Raw genomic sequence first — 20,902 nt, forward strand, 5'->3', positions numbered from 1 at the left:
TGAGTGTACGCTCGTTTGCCGCGCGTAGGTCGAGGTCAGTAGCGGGAAGTTAAACCAAAACTTTAGTAACACAAACAATTTTAAGAAGTTCATTACTTACCAAATTACGAAAGAAGGTGTTGAAACCGCTCACGTTCCTTCTCCTTACGTTTACGACACCTTGTTAGGAAATTGTTCATCGTTCGCTGTAGTTCACTTTAATGAATCCCGGCAATTTCTTGATGAATTCTACAGTACCCAACAAAAGTTTCAGACAACCAGCGAAAATCAGTTTTTTAACTCCTGGTCCTATATTTATTGTGCGAATTGGTCTGCAAATTTTTTTTGGTTTATTCGTGTATATATACAACTTATGATATCGAATGAAGTTTATGAGTTAAAAATTTTCAAACATTTTCAGAACTCCACTTTTTGGCGAAAAGACCATCCTGTGCACTAAACTACAGAAGTCATATAGCTAATTAGTATTTCCATAAAAGTCGAAAGATGAAAGTATCACAGGCTCGTTGTTTCTGCATTTTTCACGACACTCACTTCCCAGTTCGGACGGTGATTGTAAGTTCAAAGAGAAGACGCCAGTCAACGATAATTCTCCTTGTATAACATGTATTTACCCCTATGATCTGTTGAGCGAAGCCTGTACTATGTAAGGAGTGCAAGTTCGGTGACGGTAGCTTATTCCAAGGATTTTTCAAGCACTTCTAAATACGATGTTAGTTTTTATGATTTAAGTGTGAAATTGAAAATAAAGTACATTACCAGGAAAACACGACCCTATAATACTTTGATCTTTCGGCTTTTATGGCAATAAGTTATACACTCTTTTGCAATGGCATTCGAACTCTTTGGTTGGCGGGAATTTAAGGCCGCATGCCCTTCCTGATAACCATTAGAATTGGGCACTATGTCCCTGTTTCGGCACACTGTGCCGATGCACAGTTATGTTCCGTTGTTCCGGAACACCGAATGTCATTTGTTCCGAACAATTCTCAAGCGAGACCGAGACAGTGACACGCTGTTCCGTCAAAAGCGCCACTATGCACTGTCTTTCGCCCACTAGCTTACTGTATGCCACCACGTGCTGGAGTGTTCTGTGTTCTGTCATATCCTTTTTGTTCTCTGAGTCCCGTTGCACCGGGCGCTGGCCATCGGTACATGTGAATCACTTAATGTGTTCTCTTTTGTTTTCATGTCTTCTGTAAACCGTACAAAAGACAGTAAACTTTGCAGAATGTCACGCCGGAATTTTGTTTTTATATTTGTAAACACGTCTACTGTCGGTGTTTATTGTGCCAGATGTACTGTATTGCAGAAAGAATGGAAACATTCTTATCCTAAAAGCAACATTTAAGGATGACTTTTTGGGCGCGTATTTTAGAGTACCGACTGATTTTTTACGTGCCTTGATTGCTCACAATACGGGCCGATACATTTCAATGGGTGAAATATCCTTGGAATGAATAGTTACCTTTAAACACCTGTACTGTCGCTGTATTCATGATATGTGTATTTCATATTGACTGCAAAATCTTAAGCTAAAAGCAACCTTTAAACGTGGTTACTGGGTGCGAATTTCAGTGTTCCGACTGTTCCTTCACGTTTCGTGCAGCTTTACTTTATGCTAGCCGTAAATACACACAGGACATACGGTACAGGCACTTTCTCTACGACGCTGAGCATGACATGTTGCCTCACGAAGTTATTCTTCCGTGCAGTTGCAGTTCCGTGTGCCGTGTGCCGGCACAGTGTACCTAAACACTCCACCTCAAGCCCCTAACGTTTTGGAACAGCTGACTGTTCTGATCTGTCCTACTCTAATAACCAGGGGAACCACGGTCGCCGAGATGACACACAACCAGCAAAGCCGTTAATGTATCCTGTTATCGGGTAATAACAGTAATGTATTGCATATAATGTCGTCACTGGTCAAAGGAAACTTCGTAACTCCCTCGGAGTAATGATTAGAGAAGAATCCCAAAACCAAGCGGTCAGCAATGGCTGGAGAACTGTTCCTTCCATTTTCATTGCTTAACGACAGCCCAATTATTCGATCTTTGAAGTCTTCTGTTACCTCCTCAGGTAACGCGGTAAGCCTTCACAAGACAGATGGAGAAACGTGCTTTTCTCGTGAGTGAAATTACGAGGTTTTCATTGCCTAGCAACGATGCAAAAATTACTACTGTAGTACAGAGCTAATGAAGACAATTGAAGTGAATGAGCGGACATCTAAACAAAGGAAAACAAATTAAAAAGAGCAATGCAGCATAAGTAAGCATTTTTACATACCAAGTCAATGGGAGGTACAAACTGACACATGTTTTAGAATGAATACTGTAGTTCGGAAAGGGGACTCGTTCTGGTTGTAGGAAAAAAACCCACAATATTTAACTGAAAATATACGGGCTCAAACCTTTTATGAATTGCACACTGAAAACAGTTAGAAGCTGCGAGCTATTTGCGTACCACTTGAGACGACCCCGCGTACCGCACTTTGAATGTCACTGCTCTATTGGATTGTTATTTAGAAAAAATTAAATGTAGCTATATAACTTTTGTATTTTAATTAACAGAATGGTCTTTACACCCAAAAGTGGAGTATTTTTATAGGTTCTCAAAATGTCTTAAACATTATAACTTCATAACTTTTCTTTACGGGAGCGAAAGCTGGGTGGACTCTGGATATATTATTCATAAGTTAGAAGTAACAGACATGAAAGTAGCGAGAATGATTGCTGGTACAAACAGGTGGGAACAATGGCAGGAGGGTACTCGGAATGAGGAAATAAAGGCTGATTTAGGAATGAACTCGATGGATGAAGCTGTACGTATAAACCGGCTTCGGTGGTGGGGTCATGTGATGCGAATGGAGGAGGATAGGTTACCTAGGAGAAAAATGGACTCTGCTATGGAAGGTAAGAGAAGTAGAGGGAGACCAAGACGACGATGGTTAGACTCATTTTCTAAAGATCTAAAGATAAGAGGTATAGAACTAAATGTGGCCACAGCACCAGTTGCAAATAGAAGATTGTGGCGACGTTTAGTAAATTCACAGAGGCTTGCAGACTGAACGCTGAAAGGCATAATAGTCTATAATGCTAATGTATGTATGTATGTATGTATGTATGTATGTCTATATTTCTTCTTATTCTTTACCGGTTTACTCACCAGGGTCGATTTTTCCCTCAGACTCAGCGAGGGATCCCACCTCTACCGCCTCAAGGTAGCTTCAGACTCTGGGTCGGTGATACAACTGGGGTGGGTGACCAGTACCTCGCCAAGGCGGCCTCAAATGCTATGCTGAACAGGGTCCTTGGTGGGGGATGGGAAGATTGGAAGGGATAAACTGGGAAGAGGGAAGGAAGCGGCCGTGGCCTTAAGTTATGTACTATCCCGTCATTTTCCTGTAGGAGAAGTGGGAAACCACGGAAAACCACTTCCCAGGATGGCTGAGGTAGGAATCGAACCCACCTCTTCTCAGTTGACCTCCCGAGGCTAAGTGGACCCCGTTCCAGCCATCGTACCATTTTTCAAATTTCGTGGCATAGCCGGGAATTGAACCCGGGCCTCTGAGTGTGGCAGCTAATCACACTAACCACTACACCCCAGAGGTGGACTGGTCTTAAACTATTGATGATAATGAGGTAGGGAGAGGGTGAAAGCCCGTGTCGGGATATAGCCTACTCCTGCCGAAAAACACCAAGGGGTTTGCTCAAGGGATAACATCCCTATCCGACAGACGAATCTCTATCAGCAGCGTCATATGCTCTGCGCAGAAGTTTGTATCTTAGTCAAGGCTATTGGCATACAATCTGGTGATTGGGAATTAAACAGCGTGTTTCAGCCGTCCCGTCCAATGTAGTTTTATGCAACCCTCAATATTCATTCCGCCGTGCAAACATCTGTCCTGCGGGTATGCTCAGACAACACAACAGGATATCTTGGTATTTACCGCCTCACCATGATAGACCGCCGTAATATTATACTCGTATTAAACACTGGAAGACATGCGTGTGCCTTTTAGATCATATGAATCTGACACGCCGGCGAAACACTAAACTGATATTGTGACCGCAGTAAACCTAACACTTGCTATAAGCTGTGCTGTGTGCCGTACGGAACCGTAGTCTAGTTGGTAACGGTGTGGCGGAGCGGGCTTGCATGTCGGGTGGGAGGTTATAGTCCGGGGACAAGGTACAAATTTTTAAAATATTCGTTGAATACGTACCGCACGCAATGTAAGTTCAACACCTGCTTTCATGCAAATTGCGTATAAATGAATGTGTTTGTGGCCATAACAAGGGTCGATTAGTTAGCAGGCCGGACACATACAGACCGGAAATAATAGGAACACAACTGCCCTGACAATGTTTTATCGCAGAAAATGCTCGATGTGATGACCGTTTTGGTTTATGCATATTCGGGCCCGGTGTCCAGTAGATCGTCTTGCGCGCTGAAGCATTCCAGGTGTAATTGCTTGACAGGCGTCCGTGATGAGTTGCTGGAGCTAGTCGGAGTTTATCGGCGCTTGAGTGTAAACGCCATTCTTCAAATGTCCCCACAAATAGAAGACTATCGGCGTTAAATCCGGTGATCTGGCAGGCCAAGAAGCAGGGCCTCCTCGTCCTATCCATTTCCCTGGCAGTTCCTCGTTCAGATGGTTACAAACGGTAAAAGTCGAATGTGGTTGAGCTCCATCCTGTTGCAACCACATCGTCAAACGATCGTGCAAGGGTACATCCTCCAGCATCAGTGGGAGCCCCTGACGCAGAAAGTGCAGGTTGCGTGGGCCCATGCAATGGCCCGTTAAGAAATAAGATCCAATCAGGCGATCCCCCAAGCTTTCACACCAAACATTAACTCCCCATCGTACTTGAACGGGCCGCCTGTCGCAACCAGTGAGGATTGCCAGGACTCCAATAGGACATGTTGTGGCGATTGGCGTTCCCATTATTGTGGAAGCGAGATTCGTCCGAGAACAATATATGCGATACGAATGCTTCATCATTGCATAGCCTGCCTAATAGCCACCGACAGATCTCCATTCGAGTTTCAAAATTTCGCCCATGGAGCTCTTGGTGTAGCCCAAGATGGTATGGGTCAAATGTATATTCATGCAGTATTCGCCAGACATACGGCTGGCTGGAGTTCACCTGTCGTGCATTCGCCCTTGTACTGATGTGTGTATTATTACCAGCTGCCTCCAGAAATGTCTCTTTTGTTTCACCTGATGAAATGGGCCTATCGCGGACTGGTAGCTGGTTGTAAATCACACTTGTTGTCCTTAGGCGTCTTTCAGCACGGCGGAATGTCGTAGCAGCGGGGTGTCGCCTGCTGGGATTCCGTTCCTTGTACAGACGTAGTGCCTCGCACGCGTTTTGTCTTGCTTCCCCATAAATAAGGAGCTTGTCAAGGCATTCCTCTGTGGAGAACATGGCGAATGGCAGCAGATATTACAGTACTTTCAGGCCCTAACCAGCGTCATTCTACTGTTTGAATGTGGCAAACGTGGGCCTGTGTTTACATATTAAAATACCATATCGATGCAAAAATGTTTGAACGATGCACGATTCGAACCACCGCAGGCACATTCTGTCGACTGCTAAGCAAACGCCTAACCACATCCGATACGCTACACTGCTGGAAATATGTTTTTAGTGAGACGAGAACAGAGTACATACGCCATCCGGTTCGGTATTTAAGATATTAATTATGGCACTCTTACCTAGTTTTATGCATTGGTTCCCCTCTTCATTATATCCGGTCACTAGGCACGACACATTAACATAGTTACATGGTAAAAGGACGTTGCTACATGATTTGAAGGCGTCATGTTTTGCGAACGGATGATAGAACATTTCGATAGGGTTCAGAATCGTGTGCAAAATGTGCTCACTGAACATTAGTACCATACCGTACGCCTGCAGAGGAATACCACCCCTATAACCATGTGCACTTAGTTGGGCTGCAGCAGACGATACTGGAAGGGGCTGCTGAATAACACTGTATAGTATCACCTCTCCTACCCTGCCGGCCAACATTCAGATGGTGAAAATTGTTTACACCAAGCGGACTCAAACCGGATTATCAGGGTGTTTGACCATATAGTTTTGATGACACCTTAATGATAATGGCCACTCGCCGGGATTATTTTGCCACTGAATGTGTGCTGAATGGACAGAGATGGAAAAAAGGTTTGATTTATCTTTAAAAAAAACTGTTCAACTTGCCAGAATGTTATGACATCTTCCTTTTTCATAGTCTTCTAAATACACCAGATCTTGAGGAGATACTCCCCTGACGAGTAAAAGATTAAGCTTAATAAATAATGTAAAATTGCCAACAGAGTGAAACACGATTCCAGTCTTAGAATATATTAATATGTTTGTTTTTAAATCTCCCGTCAAAGCAGGCAGAAAACAGAACGTCTGTTTAACCTATGAAAGACAATTTTACAGTACACTGAAGTAATGTAGTTAGTGTTTCTCTGCCAGTAAAGCAGGGAAACAAATTAGAGCGATTTTACCCTTTTTTTTCATCCAGCTTATGTATAATGTTAAAATTAACAGTATGAACTCTGTTCCAGGGCAAGTGTCAGTTTGAGTGTAGCCGCGACGGCAACAAGCGCCATCTGTGTAAGACGTGTCTGAGTGGGGTGGACTGCAAGACGTCGCGACGCCTGACGCCAATGCTCACCTTGACCCTACCATCCAGCGAGGAGCTGAGGTCGTTACCTAACGCCAGCGGCAAGCCTCCCCCCAGCCCTCAAACGGAGGATCGTCACCATAAGACGTCGACCGTGTCCAAGAGCAGTAGTCATAGCCACAGTACTGCAGAGGACCCTCCTGTCCTCAAAGCCGACTGCTGCAAGCGGCAGGTATGCATTCTTTCTGTCAGAATTATTTACTGATATACAGGCTCCCTGCCTGCTGTCATTTCTTGATGGATACAGTACTTTTGCATCCATCTCTTGGCACAGGGCAGAGTAAAGTGTAGCTTCCACCGAAGTCCCAGTCTCATCCATGACTGTGACAATATGGAAGTTGCTGGGGTATGGGTAGTGCTGAGTAATGACATTCAGAGCACGACTAGTGCATCTGAGTGTTATGAAAGGGGCTGCTCATAGGGTCAGTCGTGCTGCAATAGTACTTTCTGACCCAGTGAGGAAAGCAATGGCAAACTACCTCACTCATCTTGCCTAGTACGCCTCATTTTGGTGCTGCCATTAGTTTTTGGGGTTTTCTTATAACCGCATAACCTTTGGTGGTGCTATTTGAGGATCCAACCAGCCTCTGGGCTGATGACCTAACAGACAGACATACAGGCTCCATCGCTAAATGGTTAGCGTGCTGACCTTAGGTCACAAGAGTTCCGTGTTCGATTCCCGGCAGGGTCGGGGATTTTAACCATCATTGGTTAATTTCGCTGACACGGGGGCTGGGTGTGTGTGAAGTCTTCATCATCATTTCATCCTCATCACGACGCGCAGGTCGCCTATGAGAATCAAATGAAAAGTCCTGCACCTGGCGAGCCGAACATGTCCTCGGACACTCCCGACACTAAAAGCCATACGCTATTTCATCTTTCACTGGTAAACAATGGGGTCACTTTATATTCCAACACAATTAGTCTTCTTCTGGTGCGGTTGTGGGTGCGAACTGTGTCGCACAAATTGACCTGGCCCGGTTTTATGGCCGAAAGTTACGAAACTCGCTTACACTTGTTTCATTAACACACTGAAGTCTTTATAAATGTCATTGTAGGCTCAATGCGTAATATACTGTTATGGCCCAATAATAAAAGGAATATTGTATTATAATAACTTAATTACAGTACGCTGATGCATTTCAAACGAGGATCGGCTTTAAAGCAATAACGAATATGAATGAACACTGTTAATGGCAATAGTCACTTCATAGTCACCAGACTCAAAGATCCTGTTAGAAATTTAGTTCATTCTAGGGCCTCCAGGGTCAAGGAGAAATATTTTAGAAATGTAGTTCATTCCAGGATCTCCAGAGTCAAGGAGATAGATGGTAGAAATGTAGTTCACTCCGGGGCCTCCAGAGCAAGGAGAAAGGTGTTAGGAATTTAGTTCATTCCGGCGCCTCCAGAGCAAGGAGAAAGGTGTTAGGAATTTAGTTCATTCCGGGGCCTCCAGAGTTAAGGAGAAAGGTGTTAGAAATGTAGTTCATTCCGGCGCCTCCAGAGCAAGGAGAAAGGTGTTAGGAATTTAGTTCATTCCGGGGCCTCCAGAGTTAAGGAGAAAGGTGTTAGAAATGTAGTTCATTCTAGGACCCCCAGAATCAAGGAGAAACGATCCTGGTTGCCGGTTTGAAACATGATCTAACATCCCCCAAATAATATAAAACTCGTATAACGTAATTTAGTGGTCGTTAAAGTCAACGTTTCAAAGAAAAAATCGTCGTTGCCGGGACAAAACCTCCTATGTGATAATATTTTTGGAGATACACTGACCTGCAGCACATACGTTATGAAGAGGGAGAATGCCTTGACAATATGCACACAATATTGCACCTTAGATAACAGAACCTTACCGGCCAAAGTTCTAAGCTAAAATATTTCACATAGGAGGTTTTATCCCTGCAACGACGATATATTGTAATTACCTATCAAACTAAGGATTTTAATGCTGTGTGATGTGGTTTGCCATAATGGGATATCTATATACGATTTCTAGCGGTTTTACGCTAAGATGTTAATATTCAAAGACCGAACATTACTGCCTACTGGCCATGGCGTATTGCAAGACGCAAGTATACTTGCACGACCATAGGTCGGTAATGTCTTTGAGGTTGAGCCAGAGGTATTCCTGAAGCCAGTAGAGGCTATTGGGAACTAGAAGTGCCGGAGGGGGGGGTCAAAAATATAAAGGACACGATAATGTACCCGGGTTTAGGGGTATAGTGGGCGGGGGGGGGGGGGGGTTATACACACCAAAACTGAAAATATAGATACAAAATGGTAAGTTTTTGATGCTCTTTCAGCGAATTTCAACACAGAGGTAATGGTTAACAGTTTACTAACTGAAGTGCGGGAATTTTTTTTTGAGATTTTGATTCAATACTATAGAATAAAACTTTCACCAAACAATATTACAAATGTATTACAATTAAATAGAAGTATGGCGTGATTATAAAATTCTAAAACTCATTTAGTATGTAACTACACTCTAAGAAACAAACAGACACTATTAAAGAGACTGCCAGAGTGACGAATGCACGCGGCAAGCAGTTGAATCATACCTCAGTGTCCACAACCTTGGTAAAAATATATAGCCCTGTTACCCTTCCTCAGAGCATTTGCAAAGTCTCCACTACTTGCTGTGGTGCTATACAAATCGGTTAGCCGCGACGAACGACATTTTGTCCGTGTTTTCGATAATAATTTTGTTAATAATTAAATAAGATAAAGGAAAGAATCAGCTAATAGGACAACAGGGCTTGCACAAATGTGTTTTTAATAATTCCCTTAATTCTTAGTTTCAACCGGCTAAAATGGAATAAAAATGTAATGTTTTCTCCACAAAGTTGCCCCCCCCCCCCACTCGCCCTCCTTAATCGCCGCTACTACCTGAAGCCTGTAGTAACGTGATGACGAGGTTGCTGGTTGGTACGCTTGGATGTTGACGGGGTGGAAGGAGTAGCTTTGGTTGTAAGGCTGTTTTGTCATCTGGTATGTGTGTGTAAAACAAAGAAAATCGCTAGTGTTTGAGTGTACAGTTGAAGGTGGGCCGTAAAACTACCTCTCTTCACAATCTGTATCCATTTACACAGGTATATAATTTATAATTTCGTGTGGGTATTTCTAGCCGAGTACTGCCCTTGTAAGGCAGACCCTCCGATGAGGGTGGGCGGCATCTGCCATTTGTAGGTAACTGCGTGTTATTATGGTGGAGGATAGTGTTATGTGTTGTGTGTGAGTTGCAGGGATGTTGGGGACAGCACAAACACCCAGCCCCCGGGCCATTGGAATTAACCAATTAAGGTTAAAATCCCCGACCCGGCCGGAAATCGAACCCGGGGCTCCTTGAACCAATGGCCAGCACGCTAACCATTCAGCCATGGAGCCGGACAAAGCACGTTCGGCTATCACGAGCTGCCGTGTGCCAGCGTTATATCAACACTGCTTCTAGTTATTCAGCCATCATATTCTCTGTACACGAACTTTCTGTGATACATAATTTTCAACCGAGCTCGATAGCTGCAGTCGCTTAAGTGCGGCCAGTATCCAGTAATCGGGAGATAGTGGGTTCGAGCCCCACTTTCGGCAGCCCTGAAGATGGTTTTCCGTGGTTTCCCATTTTCACACCAGGCAAATGCCGGGGCTGTACCTTAATTAAGGGCACGGCCGCTTCCTTCCACTTCCTAGGCCTTTCCTCTCCCACCGTCGCCATAAGACATATCTGTGTCGGTGCGACGTAAAGCAAATAGCATAATTTTCATGATTCATTACAATCATTCGTTTTTATCATTAATGCTGATTTCGTTCACACGAATAAGCGAATAATAGAAAGCGTAGTAAGACCAAACATCGCTGTGAGTAGCCAAGGTCAATGTTTTTAGGTTAGGCTATAATCTGTGGGTTGCATAAAACTGAGTGAATAGGGGTCCGCCTTTGTGGCGTAGTGGTTAGTGTTTTTAGCTGCCACCCCCGGAGGCTCGAGTTCGATTCACGGCTCTGCCACGAAATTTGAAAAGTGGTACGAGGGCTGGAACGGGTTCCACTCATCATCGGGAGGTCAACTGAGTAGAGATGGGTTCGATTCCCACCTCAGCCATCCTGGAAGTGGTTTTACGTGTGTTACCGTGTTTTTGTGGTAGTTATGCATGAAAGAAGGTGCTGGGTGGTGAATAGGTCTCAAGCTACTAAAGTGAAATTAATTTTAAAATTTAACAAGGTTATATTTTCTTTTCAAAATTAGGTAACAACAAATAGAACAGGTACTTAGTAGCCGAAACACGATTGAAAAATACATTTACATAGGTACCCCATTTGGGGCTTCAAAAGTCAGAAACATAATTCTTGAGCAATGAGCCCAACCTTACAATGAACACCATACAACAAAGGGGCCGAAAACCCCCAAACATGCCAGAAACATTTGCTTCCAATTACACCCAAAAGCCTCCTTGGGGCAGAAACACAATTTTCAAGAAAGGGCAACTTCCCCCTAAAATACAAGCCTATCATAGGCCACTCCGAACTCCACCTTTAAGCTGTCCTCAAAGGACATATACACAGGGGTAAAATACCCAACCTACTGAGGTCTGTTAAATGACAAGAAGGTTAATACATGACCTCTAAAATACAATTTGAGAGGAGGCGAACTTGCACTCCTAATACACTTTGCTTAAGACCTACTTGGCACTAGGCCGTTAATACAAGGGCTAATCCCATACTACAGAGGTGACTTAATAGCAATTTACATTACATTACGGAAGAATTGGTTGAGAAAAATAAGTTCACCTCAAGACGATGTGAGTGGGAGCTCGAGAGGGTTAAGCACTCTCTATCCCGATATGTCGTTTTAAAAGAGAATATATGAAAAGAGTAGTTACATTTTAGGAAAAGGTTACATGGTTGAACTCTTAGAACCCGCCCCGAAAGTTAAACTGCTGAGCTAGCAAAGAAAGAAGTTATTAATCGGCCATTACCTTGTTGTTGACCGCTGCCGAAGAAAGAGGCGCTTCCCGCCCCCTGCTATGTACTTAACACACTGAAAGATGGAACAGAAGTGGCGCAGAGACCCAAAAATCAGCAGTTTATATCCTGTCGTGGAAGGTTCTAGGCGTTAGGGGAATGAGAACACCCGCCCACAATTATTTTATTGGCTAGGTTACAGAAACATATCCAAGTTGGGGGGGAAATACATCGGATTGGTCGGAAATTACTAAAAGAAATTCGGGATTGGATAAATCGAAAACAAGGGGAAAAAGAGGGGTATACAGCCAACTTAAACAATAACAGAAAGAAATTTAACAAGAAACAAACATTTGAAATAAAAATTTCTCCAACAAAATAGTTCTTTGACTCCGCACTAGGGTGCACTATTGTTGATCTTCAGTAGTGTCCTCTAGGAGAGAAAGTTTACACTTCTTACTTCAGGCGAAACAAAAACACATCAAAAATGACACAGTTCAAAAACTCAAAATTTTCCACGTGGTGACATCTTCTGAGAAGGTAAAGAATTAACAGCGTAGATAAAGTTCAGCCCTCCTCCAGCAGAGGAGTTTCAACAGGCGCACATTTTAAATTAGCGGCGTGGAGGTGTACCGCCCGGTACAGACCTCCCCCCCCCAAAAGTTCCTCCAGGGGTGACACATGAAATTGTTTGAAACAAGGTCCAAGTTATGCTGTGGATATGAAGATTGATTGCAGAAGCATTTATAAGATTTCTTAATTTGGTTTGATTCAGTTTCAACATTTGTTGTTGCAGGTGAAGTACAGTCTTTATGTTTGTAGAAGTTGAGTTCTGAAGATAAACTTTTAATACTTAAAAGTGATGAAAAATTTTGCATAGTCCACCAAATATTGCAGTTAAATTCCCAAGTGTAGTCATTACTTATAGTAACTGTTCATGTAGTTGATGGTGATGAAGTGGGATGGCCAGACCGGCCGTTGCGGCTTGCGTCCAAAGGAGGCCGCTCGGACCCCTCAAGTACCCTGAGATACCGCTCGCCCGCACTATGAGGGGAGCAGAGGTGTTGAAGCACGCCGCGCCCGCGGTGAACATATACAGGCTGCGGGCAAGTAGCAGGTCGTGCGCCGCACATCAGCCTTGGCCGGGAGGAGAGCTCCGGTTCGCCGTGCACACGTCGTCCTCGCTGGGGCCGAGGGGGCCCGTCCTCGGACCCAGTTGCTGCACGGCGCCGCGCGGCTGCGGGGGCACTGAAACATTAAAGCTAGGCGGCAGAACATTGTTGGACCATCATCATTTTTTTGAGGGCACAGGCTTGGTGAGGAGGTTGAGGGGTCAGCGGCGTGCAGATATCCATGGCATTTACTCAAATCAAGCCACAGTGTGTATTGAAGCAGGAGACGGGAGCGTGGTAATGGCCGAGGCACGGACAGAATGGCAGTTTAACGGATCGGGGAAGGTTTTACACGAGGCTTACATATAAGACCAAAATATTATAGAAGGGGCAGAAAGCCTTAAAAGTTGAACTCAAAAAAAAAATATAACCTTCATATTCCTTTCAAATTATATGAAGCAAGTTGACACAAAATTTACACTGGTTTCACCTGTGACAGGTGAACCCTAAATATCCTCTCGGTGGCTGGATTGCTTACTAACAACGTAACTGGCGTAAGAAAATCGAGAATGATACAAGGCCCATGAAATCTGGGGGCAAGCTTGCCCGCGGGAACAAAATTCTTGACCATCACCTGGTCACCTACCTTCAAAGTGGTGGGTCTCCGTCCACGATCATACTTTTCTCTAACCTTTTCATGAGATACCTTAAGATTGGCTTTAGCCTTCTTCCAAAGATCTTTAATATTATCCGGATCTATTGTCTCGGGTAGAATGTCACTCAGAGACCAAAGGTTAGAGAGCGGCGTGTTGGGAATAAACTTGAACATCAAGGAAGCTGGAGTGAACTTATGAGATTCATGAACCGCCGAATTCAAAGCAAAAGCTAACCAATGCAGGGACGTGTCCCACCTGGAATGATCTTCATGATGATAGGCAATAAGTGCGGACCTGAGATTACGATTAACCCGTTCAGCCAGAGATGGTTGAGGGTAATAAGCAGAAGTAGTTACATGAGAGATGGATAAGTCAAAACAGAATTTACGAAATAAGTTAGATGTAAAAGCCTTAGCATTATCAGATAAAATATATTGGCACGGACCAAAAGAAGCAAAAATAGAATTTAAGCAAGTAATGGTAGACTGAGCGGTAGCCAGCTTAGTCGGAAATAACCAAGAAAATCTGGTAAAACCATCTACACACACAAGGATGAACTTGTTGGCATTACCCTTTGACTGGGGGAATGGTCCTACGTAATCAATATACAGGCGTTCCATGGGGCGCGACGCTTGCTGAGAAGACAAGAGGCCTACCTTGGTGGACATGGTTGGTTTACTAATCAAACAGGATTTACAAGCCTTTACTAGTTCACGGATTTCACCGTCCATACCTTTCCAGATGAACATTTCACGAATCTTTTCACGAGTTTTAAAGATTCCAAGATGCCCCCCTAATGGGGTCTCATGATAGTACTTGAAGATCATAGGCACAAGAACAGCTGGAACGACAACCTTCATCATCTTGTCATGCCTCGAAGGGCAACATAAAACACCATTCCTCAGAACATAAGGGACAACATGTTCCCCAGAAGAAAGGGTTTCCATTATCGGAGCCAGCGTCGGATCTTCATGTTGGTATTTCTCGATATCCCTAAAGAGCATGGGGGCATCAGTTAAAATGGCATTAACATCAAATAGTGTGGACTCGGGAGGTGATGAACGGTCGACCGGTTCATGGTTCTCAACGTCGTTTGAAAACATACGGCTGAGTCCATCAGCAACAACATTTTCAGTACCTCTGATATGCCTGACATCGAATTGGAAGGCAGAAATACGGATGGCCCAACGGGCTATACGACCAGTACGACGCGGCCTACCTAAGACCCAGCTTAAGGCTTGATTATCTGTCTCCAGGTCGAATTTAACATGTTCCAGATAGAGACAGAACTTCTCTAAGGCGAATAAGACTGCCAAACCTTCGAGCTCATAGATGGAATACTTGGCTTCTTGAGCCGACAAAGTCCTAGATGCATAGGCGATGGGTCGCCTCCCTAGTTCAGTCTCTTGAAGAAGGACTGCAGCTACTGCTGACGACGATGCGTCGGTTTGGACAATGAATTTCTTCGAGAAATCAGGCATAGCAAGTACAGGGGCATTACAAAGAGCTAATTTAAGGTCTTCAAAAGCGGCTTGTTGAGAAGGTCCCCACTCGAATTTGATGCCTTTCCTACGAAGAAGGTTTAAGGGCGCCGCTCTATTAGCGAAGTTAGGAATAAACTTCCTGAAGAAATTCACCATACCAATGAACCTGGCGATACCTTTAATGTCCTTGGGAGGTTTAAAATCACGAATGGCCTGTGTTCTAGAATGATCGACTGCTACACCATCAGGTGACACAATATGCCCTAGGAAAGACATAGAGGGCTTAGCAAAGGCAACCTTGGACAACTTAACCGTTAACCCAGCCTTACGAAGGCGATCGAGAACTTCTCGCAGATGATCTAGATGTTCTTCAAAAGTCTCTGAAAATACGACATCATCCAAGTAGTGATATAAGTACTCAAATTTGATGTCGGAGAAGACCCTATCTAGTAGCCTAGTGAGTACAGCTGCTCCGGTGGGGAGCCCGAAAGGCACGCGGTTGTATTCGTATAAATTCCAGTCCGTGGCAAACGCTGTAAGGTGTTTAGACTCTTCGGCAAGGGGAATTTGATTATAGGCCTGATTCAAGTCCAAGATGGTGAAGAACTTGGCCTTACGAAACCATGAAAAACAAGAATGAAGGTCAGAAAGGGGCACAGATTGCAACACCACCTTCCGATTGAGAGCCCTGTAATCAATGACAGGCCTGAAGCCTCCTTGGGGTTTCGGGACCAAAAAAATAGGCGAAGAATACGCTGACTTAGAGGGCCTAATAATACCGTCCTTCAACATCTGATCGATGATTTCTTTCAGAGCCTTCATTTTAGGTGGAGATAGCCTATAAGGTGGAAAACGGACAGGAATCGAATCCGTGACCTCAATTTTGTATTCAATAAGGTCAGTAACACCAAGAGTATCAGAGAACACCTCGGGAAATGACTGACACAGTTTGCGAATACTATCAGCCTGCTCCTCAGTTAGATGTCTAAGGTCTAACAACATCTCATCCTGGGTAGGCGAAATAGACGAACATGACACAGAATTACACTTTAATAGTGGGATTTTACAATTAGAAGCAAATTTGAATGTGCACGACCTAGACTGGAGATCGAGCACAAGACCAGTGTGAGAAATAATGTCAGCTCCCAATATAATGGGGCAAGACAATTGCTTGGCCACAAACAATTTAACTTTCCATGTAAACTTAAAAATACGAATTTTGACCAGTAAGGAACCTAGAATTTCTAATGGAGATGAATTAGCCGATACGTATTGAACAGGAGAAGAGACATAGTCAGGAAGTTTACAAACCGTTTTCAATTTAGAATACCATTCAGCCGAAATAATCGAACAAACACTTCCTGAATCTAAGAGAGCTGGTATAGGCTCGTTATTTAACTCAATCTTAAGAAAAGGAACAGGTGCGGGGGTATCCGCCGCAATCCTAAGACATTCTTTAGGGCATTCAAAAGATGAATTTGAAGGCTGATCGTCCTCTGAATTTACAACCTGTTTACCAGGGGCTGAGTCTCGGGAAGATGGATTAGTCGACTCAGCCGAAGCCACTAGTCACTTTTTATTATTGGCATAGGTAGAATTTGCACCAGAAGTTGAGCAGGAGGGGGTGCTATTCGAGTTTGGGCAATTCTTGGCGATATGTGAGAAGGCCCCACATTTAAAACAGCCTTGTGCTGAACCAGCTCCATTATTTGCCCTACTACTTTTGACCAATGGACATTTATTGCGAAGATGGTCAGGCGACCCGCAAGCATAACATTTACGGGGTGTGACTGGTCGGCGAGGTGGAGGCCGAGTATTACTAAACGAAGGAGGGGGTTCTTTTGCCACACGCAAGGAATCGGCGTACCTAACTCCTTCCGCTGAGACGGCCAACGCTTCAAGTTCAGAGAAAGTTTGCGGGCACGCCGCGAAACACAAGTATGACCTATAAGATGGTGAAATGCCTTCTACAATAGCCTGTACAATCTGATCTTCAGGAAAATGAAGGGCAAACACCCTAGTGTAAAACTTAATGTCCTGTATGAAATCAGCCAAATTTTCATCCAAGCGCTGTACACGATAATAGTACTTCTGAATAAGGGAGGACCTGGCCCTAGCCGGGATGAAATTAGCTAGCAAATGGGCATGGAAATCCTCAATAGATGATTGCTCGGCAATGGCTCTTACGATTTTATCTGAGAGAATACCAATAGCATACGGATAAATAATTTGCAAAATTTGACATGGAGAAAGAGAAAACACAAGGGCATGATCCTGAAATTCAACTAGAAATCTTAAAAATGAAATTACATCACTGGTGGTATTGACAGAAAACTTAGAAATACCTCTGAGCAACATTGCCAATGGATGAGGCAAGCTGCTAAACCCAGGTGACATGGTAGGTAAAGGTTTCAATGGCAAGGAAGTTAATTCAGAACGGATGTTACTCAATGATGCACGACGTTCAGATTCGTTGTCCAATGGGGCAGGGATAGTTTGAGCAGCAACGGTTATCCTATTAACTTCTCCCTTGGGAGGCGCTTCCTCACTACCGGCATTCACTATGGTGGGTTGATCAGATTTGGGAGGAACTTCCCCAGTCAACAATAGAGTGACCTTACTAGATAATTCGGAAATATTTTCCAGGAGCGTACTAGCTTCCTTCCTCTGAACGTCATTCAGTTTTAGAGACAACAGATCGTTAACCCTATTCGAAAAATGATATAGCCTGCCTTGCACACGCTTAATTTGATTAGGAGACGGATCATTTTCATCAAAAAAACTAACTACAGAAGCTAGCCCAGTAATATTCTCGACGATCGTGGAAAGAGAGTCATCAATTTCTTTCTCTCCCAAATTGGGGATGGAAATGGGCAAATCTACGGACTCTCTAAGCTTGTTAGTGTCTACTGCAACCGTGCCTCCAGATTGCACATTTCTGATAGTTAATTCATAGATCAACTCCTCTTTGCGCAAATAATTAAGATGGAGAACATCGCGAGGGCCGGGCATGGTGACAGAACAATTTTGAAAAACTCAAAAAATTCCAGCAACTGGGAAAATAGTTAGAGTTCGGAACAAACAATATTTAGCCTTCAAAAGGGGCTAAATTGAGACCCATTCAACCACGCTCTGCTACCACTTGTTACCGTGTTTTTGTGGTAGTTATGCATGAAAGAAGGTGCTGGGTGGTGAATAGGTCTCAAGCTACTAAAGTGAAATTAATTTTAAAATTTAACAAGGTTATATTTTCTTTTCAAAATTAGGTAACAACAAATAGAACAGGTACTTAGTAGCCGAAACACGATTGAAAAATACATTTACATAGGTACCCCATTTGGGGCTTCAAAAGTCAGAAACATAATTCTTGAGCAATGAGCCCAACCTTACAATGAACACCATACAACAAAGGGGCCGAAAACCCCCAAACATGCCAGAAACATTTGCTTCCAATTACACCCAAAAGCCTCCTTGAGGCAGAAACACAATTTTCAAGAAAGGGCAACTTCCCCCTAAAATACAAGCCTATCATAGGCCACTCCGAACTCCACCTTTAAGCTGTCCTCAAAGGACATATACACAGGGGTAAAATACCCAACCTACTGAGGTCTGTTAAATGACAAGAAGGTTAATACATGACCTCTAAAATACAATTTGAGAGGAGGCGAACTTGCACTCCTAATACACTTTGCTTAAGACCTACTTGGCACTAGGCCGTTAATACAAGGGCTAATCCCATACTACAGAGGTGACTTAATAGCAATTTACATTACATTACGGAAGAATTGGTTGAGAAAAATAAGTTCACCTCAAGACGATGTGAGTGGGAGCTCGAGAGGGTTAAGCACTCTCTATCCCGATATGTCGTTTTAAAAGAGAATATATGAAAAGAGTAGTTACATTTTAGGAAAAGGTTACATGGTTGAACTCTTAGAACCCGCCCCGAAAGTTAAACTGCTGAGCTAGCAAAGAAAGAAGTTATTAATCGGCCATTACCTTGTTGTTGACCGCTGCCGAAGAAAGAGGCGCTTCCCGCCCCCTGCTATGTACTTAACACACTGAAAGATGGAACAGAAGTGGCGCAGAGACCCAAAAATCAGCAGTTTATATCCTGTCGTGGAAGGTTCTAGGCGTTAGGGGAATGAGAACACCCGCCCACAATTATTTTATTGGCTAGGTTACAGAAACATATCCAAGTTGGGGGGGAAATACATCGGATTGGTCGGAAATTACTAAAAGAAATTCGGGATTGGATAAATCGAAAACAAGGGGAAAAAGAGGGGTATACAGCCAACTTAAACAATAACAGAAAGAAATTTAACAAGAAACAAACATTTGAAATAAAAATTTCTCCAACAAAATAGTTCTTTGACTCCGCACTAGGGTGCACTATTGTTGATCTTCAGTAGTGTCCTCTAGGAGAGAAAGTTTACACTTCTTACTTCAGGCGAAACAAAAACACATCAAAAATGACACAGTTCAAAAACTCAAAATTTTCCACGTGGTGACATCTTCTGAGAAGGTAAAGAATTAACAGCGTAGATAAAGTTCAGCCCTCCTCCAGCAGAGGAGTTTCAACAGGCGCACATTTTAAATTAGCGGCGTGGAGGTGTACCGCCCGGTACAACGTGGTTTCCCACTTCTCCTCCAGGCAAATGCCGGGGTGGCACCGAACTTAAGGCCGCGGCCGCTTCCTACCGTTTTCCTTGTCTATCCCTTCCAATCTTCCTATCCCCTACCAAGGCCCGTGTTCAGCATAGCAGGTGAGGCCATCTGGGCGAGGTACTAGTCATCCTCCCAAGTTGTATCTCCCGACCCAATGTCTCGCATTCCAGGACACTGCCCTTGTGACAGTAGAAGTGGGATTCCTCGCTGAGTCCGAGGGAAAAACCAACCCTGGAGGGTAAACAGATCCCAGCATTTGCTGGAGGAGAAGTGGGAAACCACGGAAAACCACTTCAAGGATGGCTGAGGAGGGAATCTAACCCCCGTCTACTCAGTTGACCTTCAGAGTCTGAGTGGACCCCGTTCCAGCCCTCGTACCATTTTTCAAATTTCTTGGCAGAGCCGGGAATCGAACCTTGGTCTCCGGGAGTGGCAGCTAATCATACTAACCACTACACAAAGAGGTGGACATCTAAATATGCAATAATCAAAATTAAGTTACTTACGGTGAAGGTACAGATTAGTTAAACAATAGTAAATGTAATCATCCAACACAACACTGTAAATTAAACAAAGTGTTCTGGGGTTGCTGGTCATGTGCCCAGGAAATGGTTCCTAATTGGCTACATGCATACGTTATATTTTGGACAAATTAACCCCGTGGGATTTTGTAAAAATGAAATGGCGTATGGCTTTAAGTGCCGGGGATGTCCGAGAACACGTTCGGCTCGCCAGGTGCAGGTCTTTTGATTTGACTCCCGTAGGCGACCTGGGCATGGTGATGATGATGAAATGATGAAGAAGACGACACATACACCCAGCCTCTGTGCCAACGGAATTAACCAATTCTTTTTGTTCTTCTTCTACCGCGTTTCGCACACTTTGTGGGGTAGCAAATGTGGATTGGGCGCTGTTTTGCGGCCGGATGCCCTTCCTGACGCCAACCATATCTGGAGGGATGTAATCACTTTGGCGTGTTTCTGTAGTGGTTGGTAGCGTAGTGTGTTGTCTGAATATGAATGTGTTGGGTCAAACACAAACACCCAGTCCCTGAGCCGGGAATCGAGCCCGGGACCTTCTGAACTGAAGGCCTCAACGCTGACGATTTGACCAAGGAATCGGACAGCGGAATTAACCAATGATTGTTAAAATTCCGACCTTAGCGGGAATCGAACCCGGGACCCCTGTGGGCAAAGGTCAGCACGCTAACCATTTAGCCTTGGAGCCGGACATGGATTTGGTACTTATTGGTATCAAACGTGACTTTTAACGTCCTGCTTGACATGGATTTTGTCCGTTATGAGGATTTATTTTTCTTTCATATTAT

At 43.9% G+C, this 20,902-nt stretch overlaps 1 protein-coding gene across 1 annotated transcript in view; it reads left to right on the forward strand.

The window, feature by feature from the left end:
• LOC136858667 (serine-rich adhesin for platelets) overlaps positions 1-20,902 on the forward strand; it is a 500,703-nt gene that overhangs the window by 231,704 nt on the left and 248,097 nt on the right. Inside the window, exon 4 of the mRNA XM_067138381.2 lies at positions 6,584-6,874. Coding sequence (XP_066994482.2) covers positions 6,584-6,874 — 291 coding nt within the window. The remainder of the gene's footprint in view (positions 1-6,583; positions 6,875-20,902) is intronic.

The sequence above is a fragment of the Anabrus simplex genome, chromosome 1, assembly GCF_040414725.1.
Source record: "Anabrus simplex isolate iqAnaSimp1 chromosome 1, ASM4041472v1, whole genome shotgun sequence".
Classification (NCBI taxonomy): Eukaryota; Metazoa; Arthropoda; class Insecta; order Orthoptera; family Tettigoniidae; genus Anabrus; species Anabrus simplex.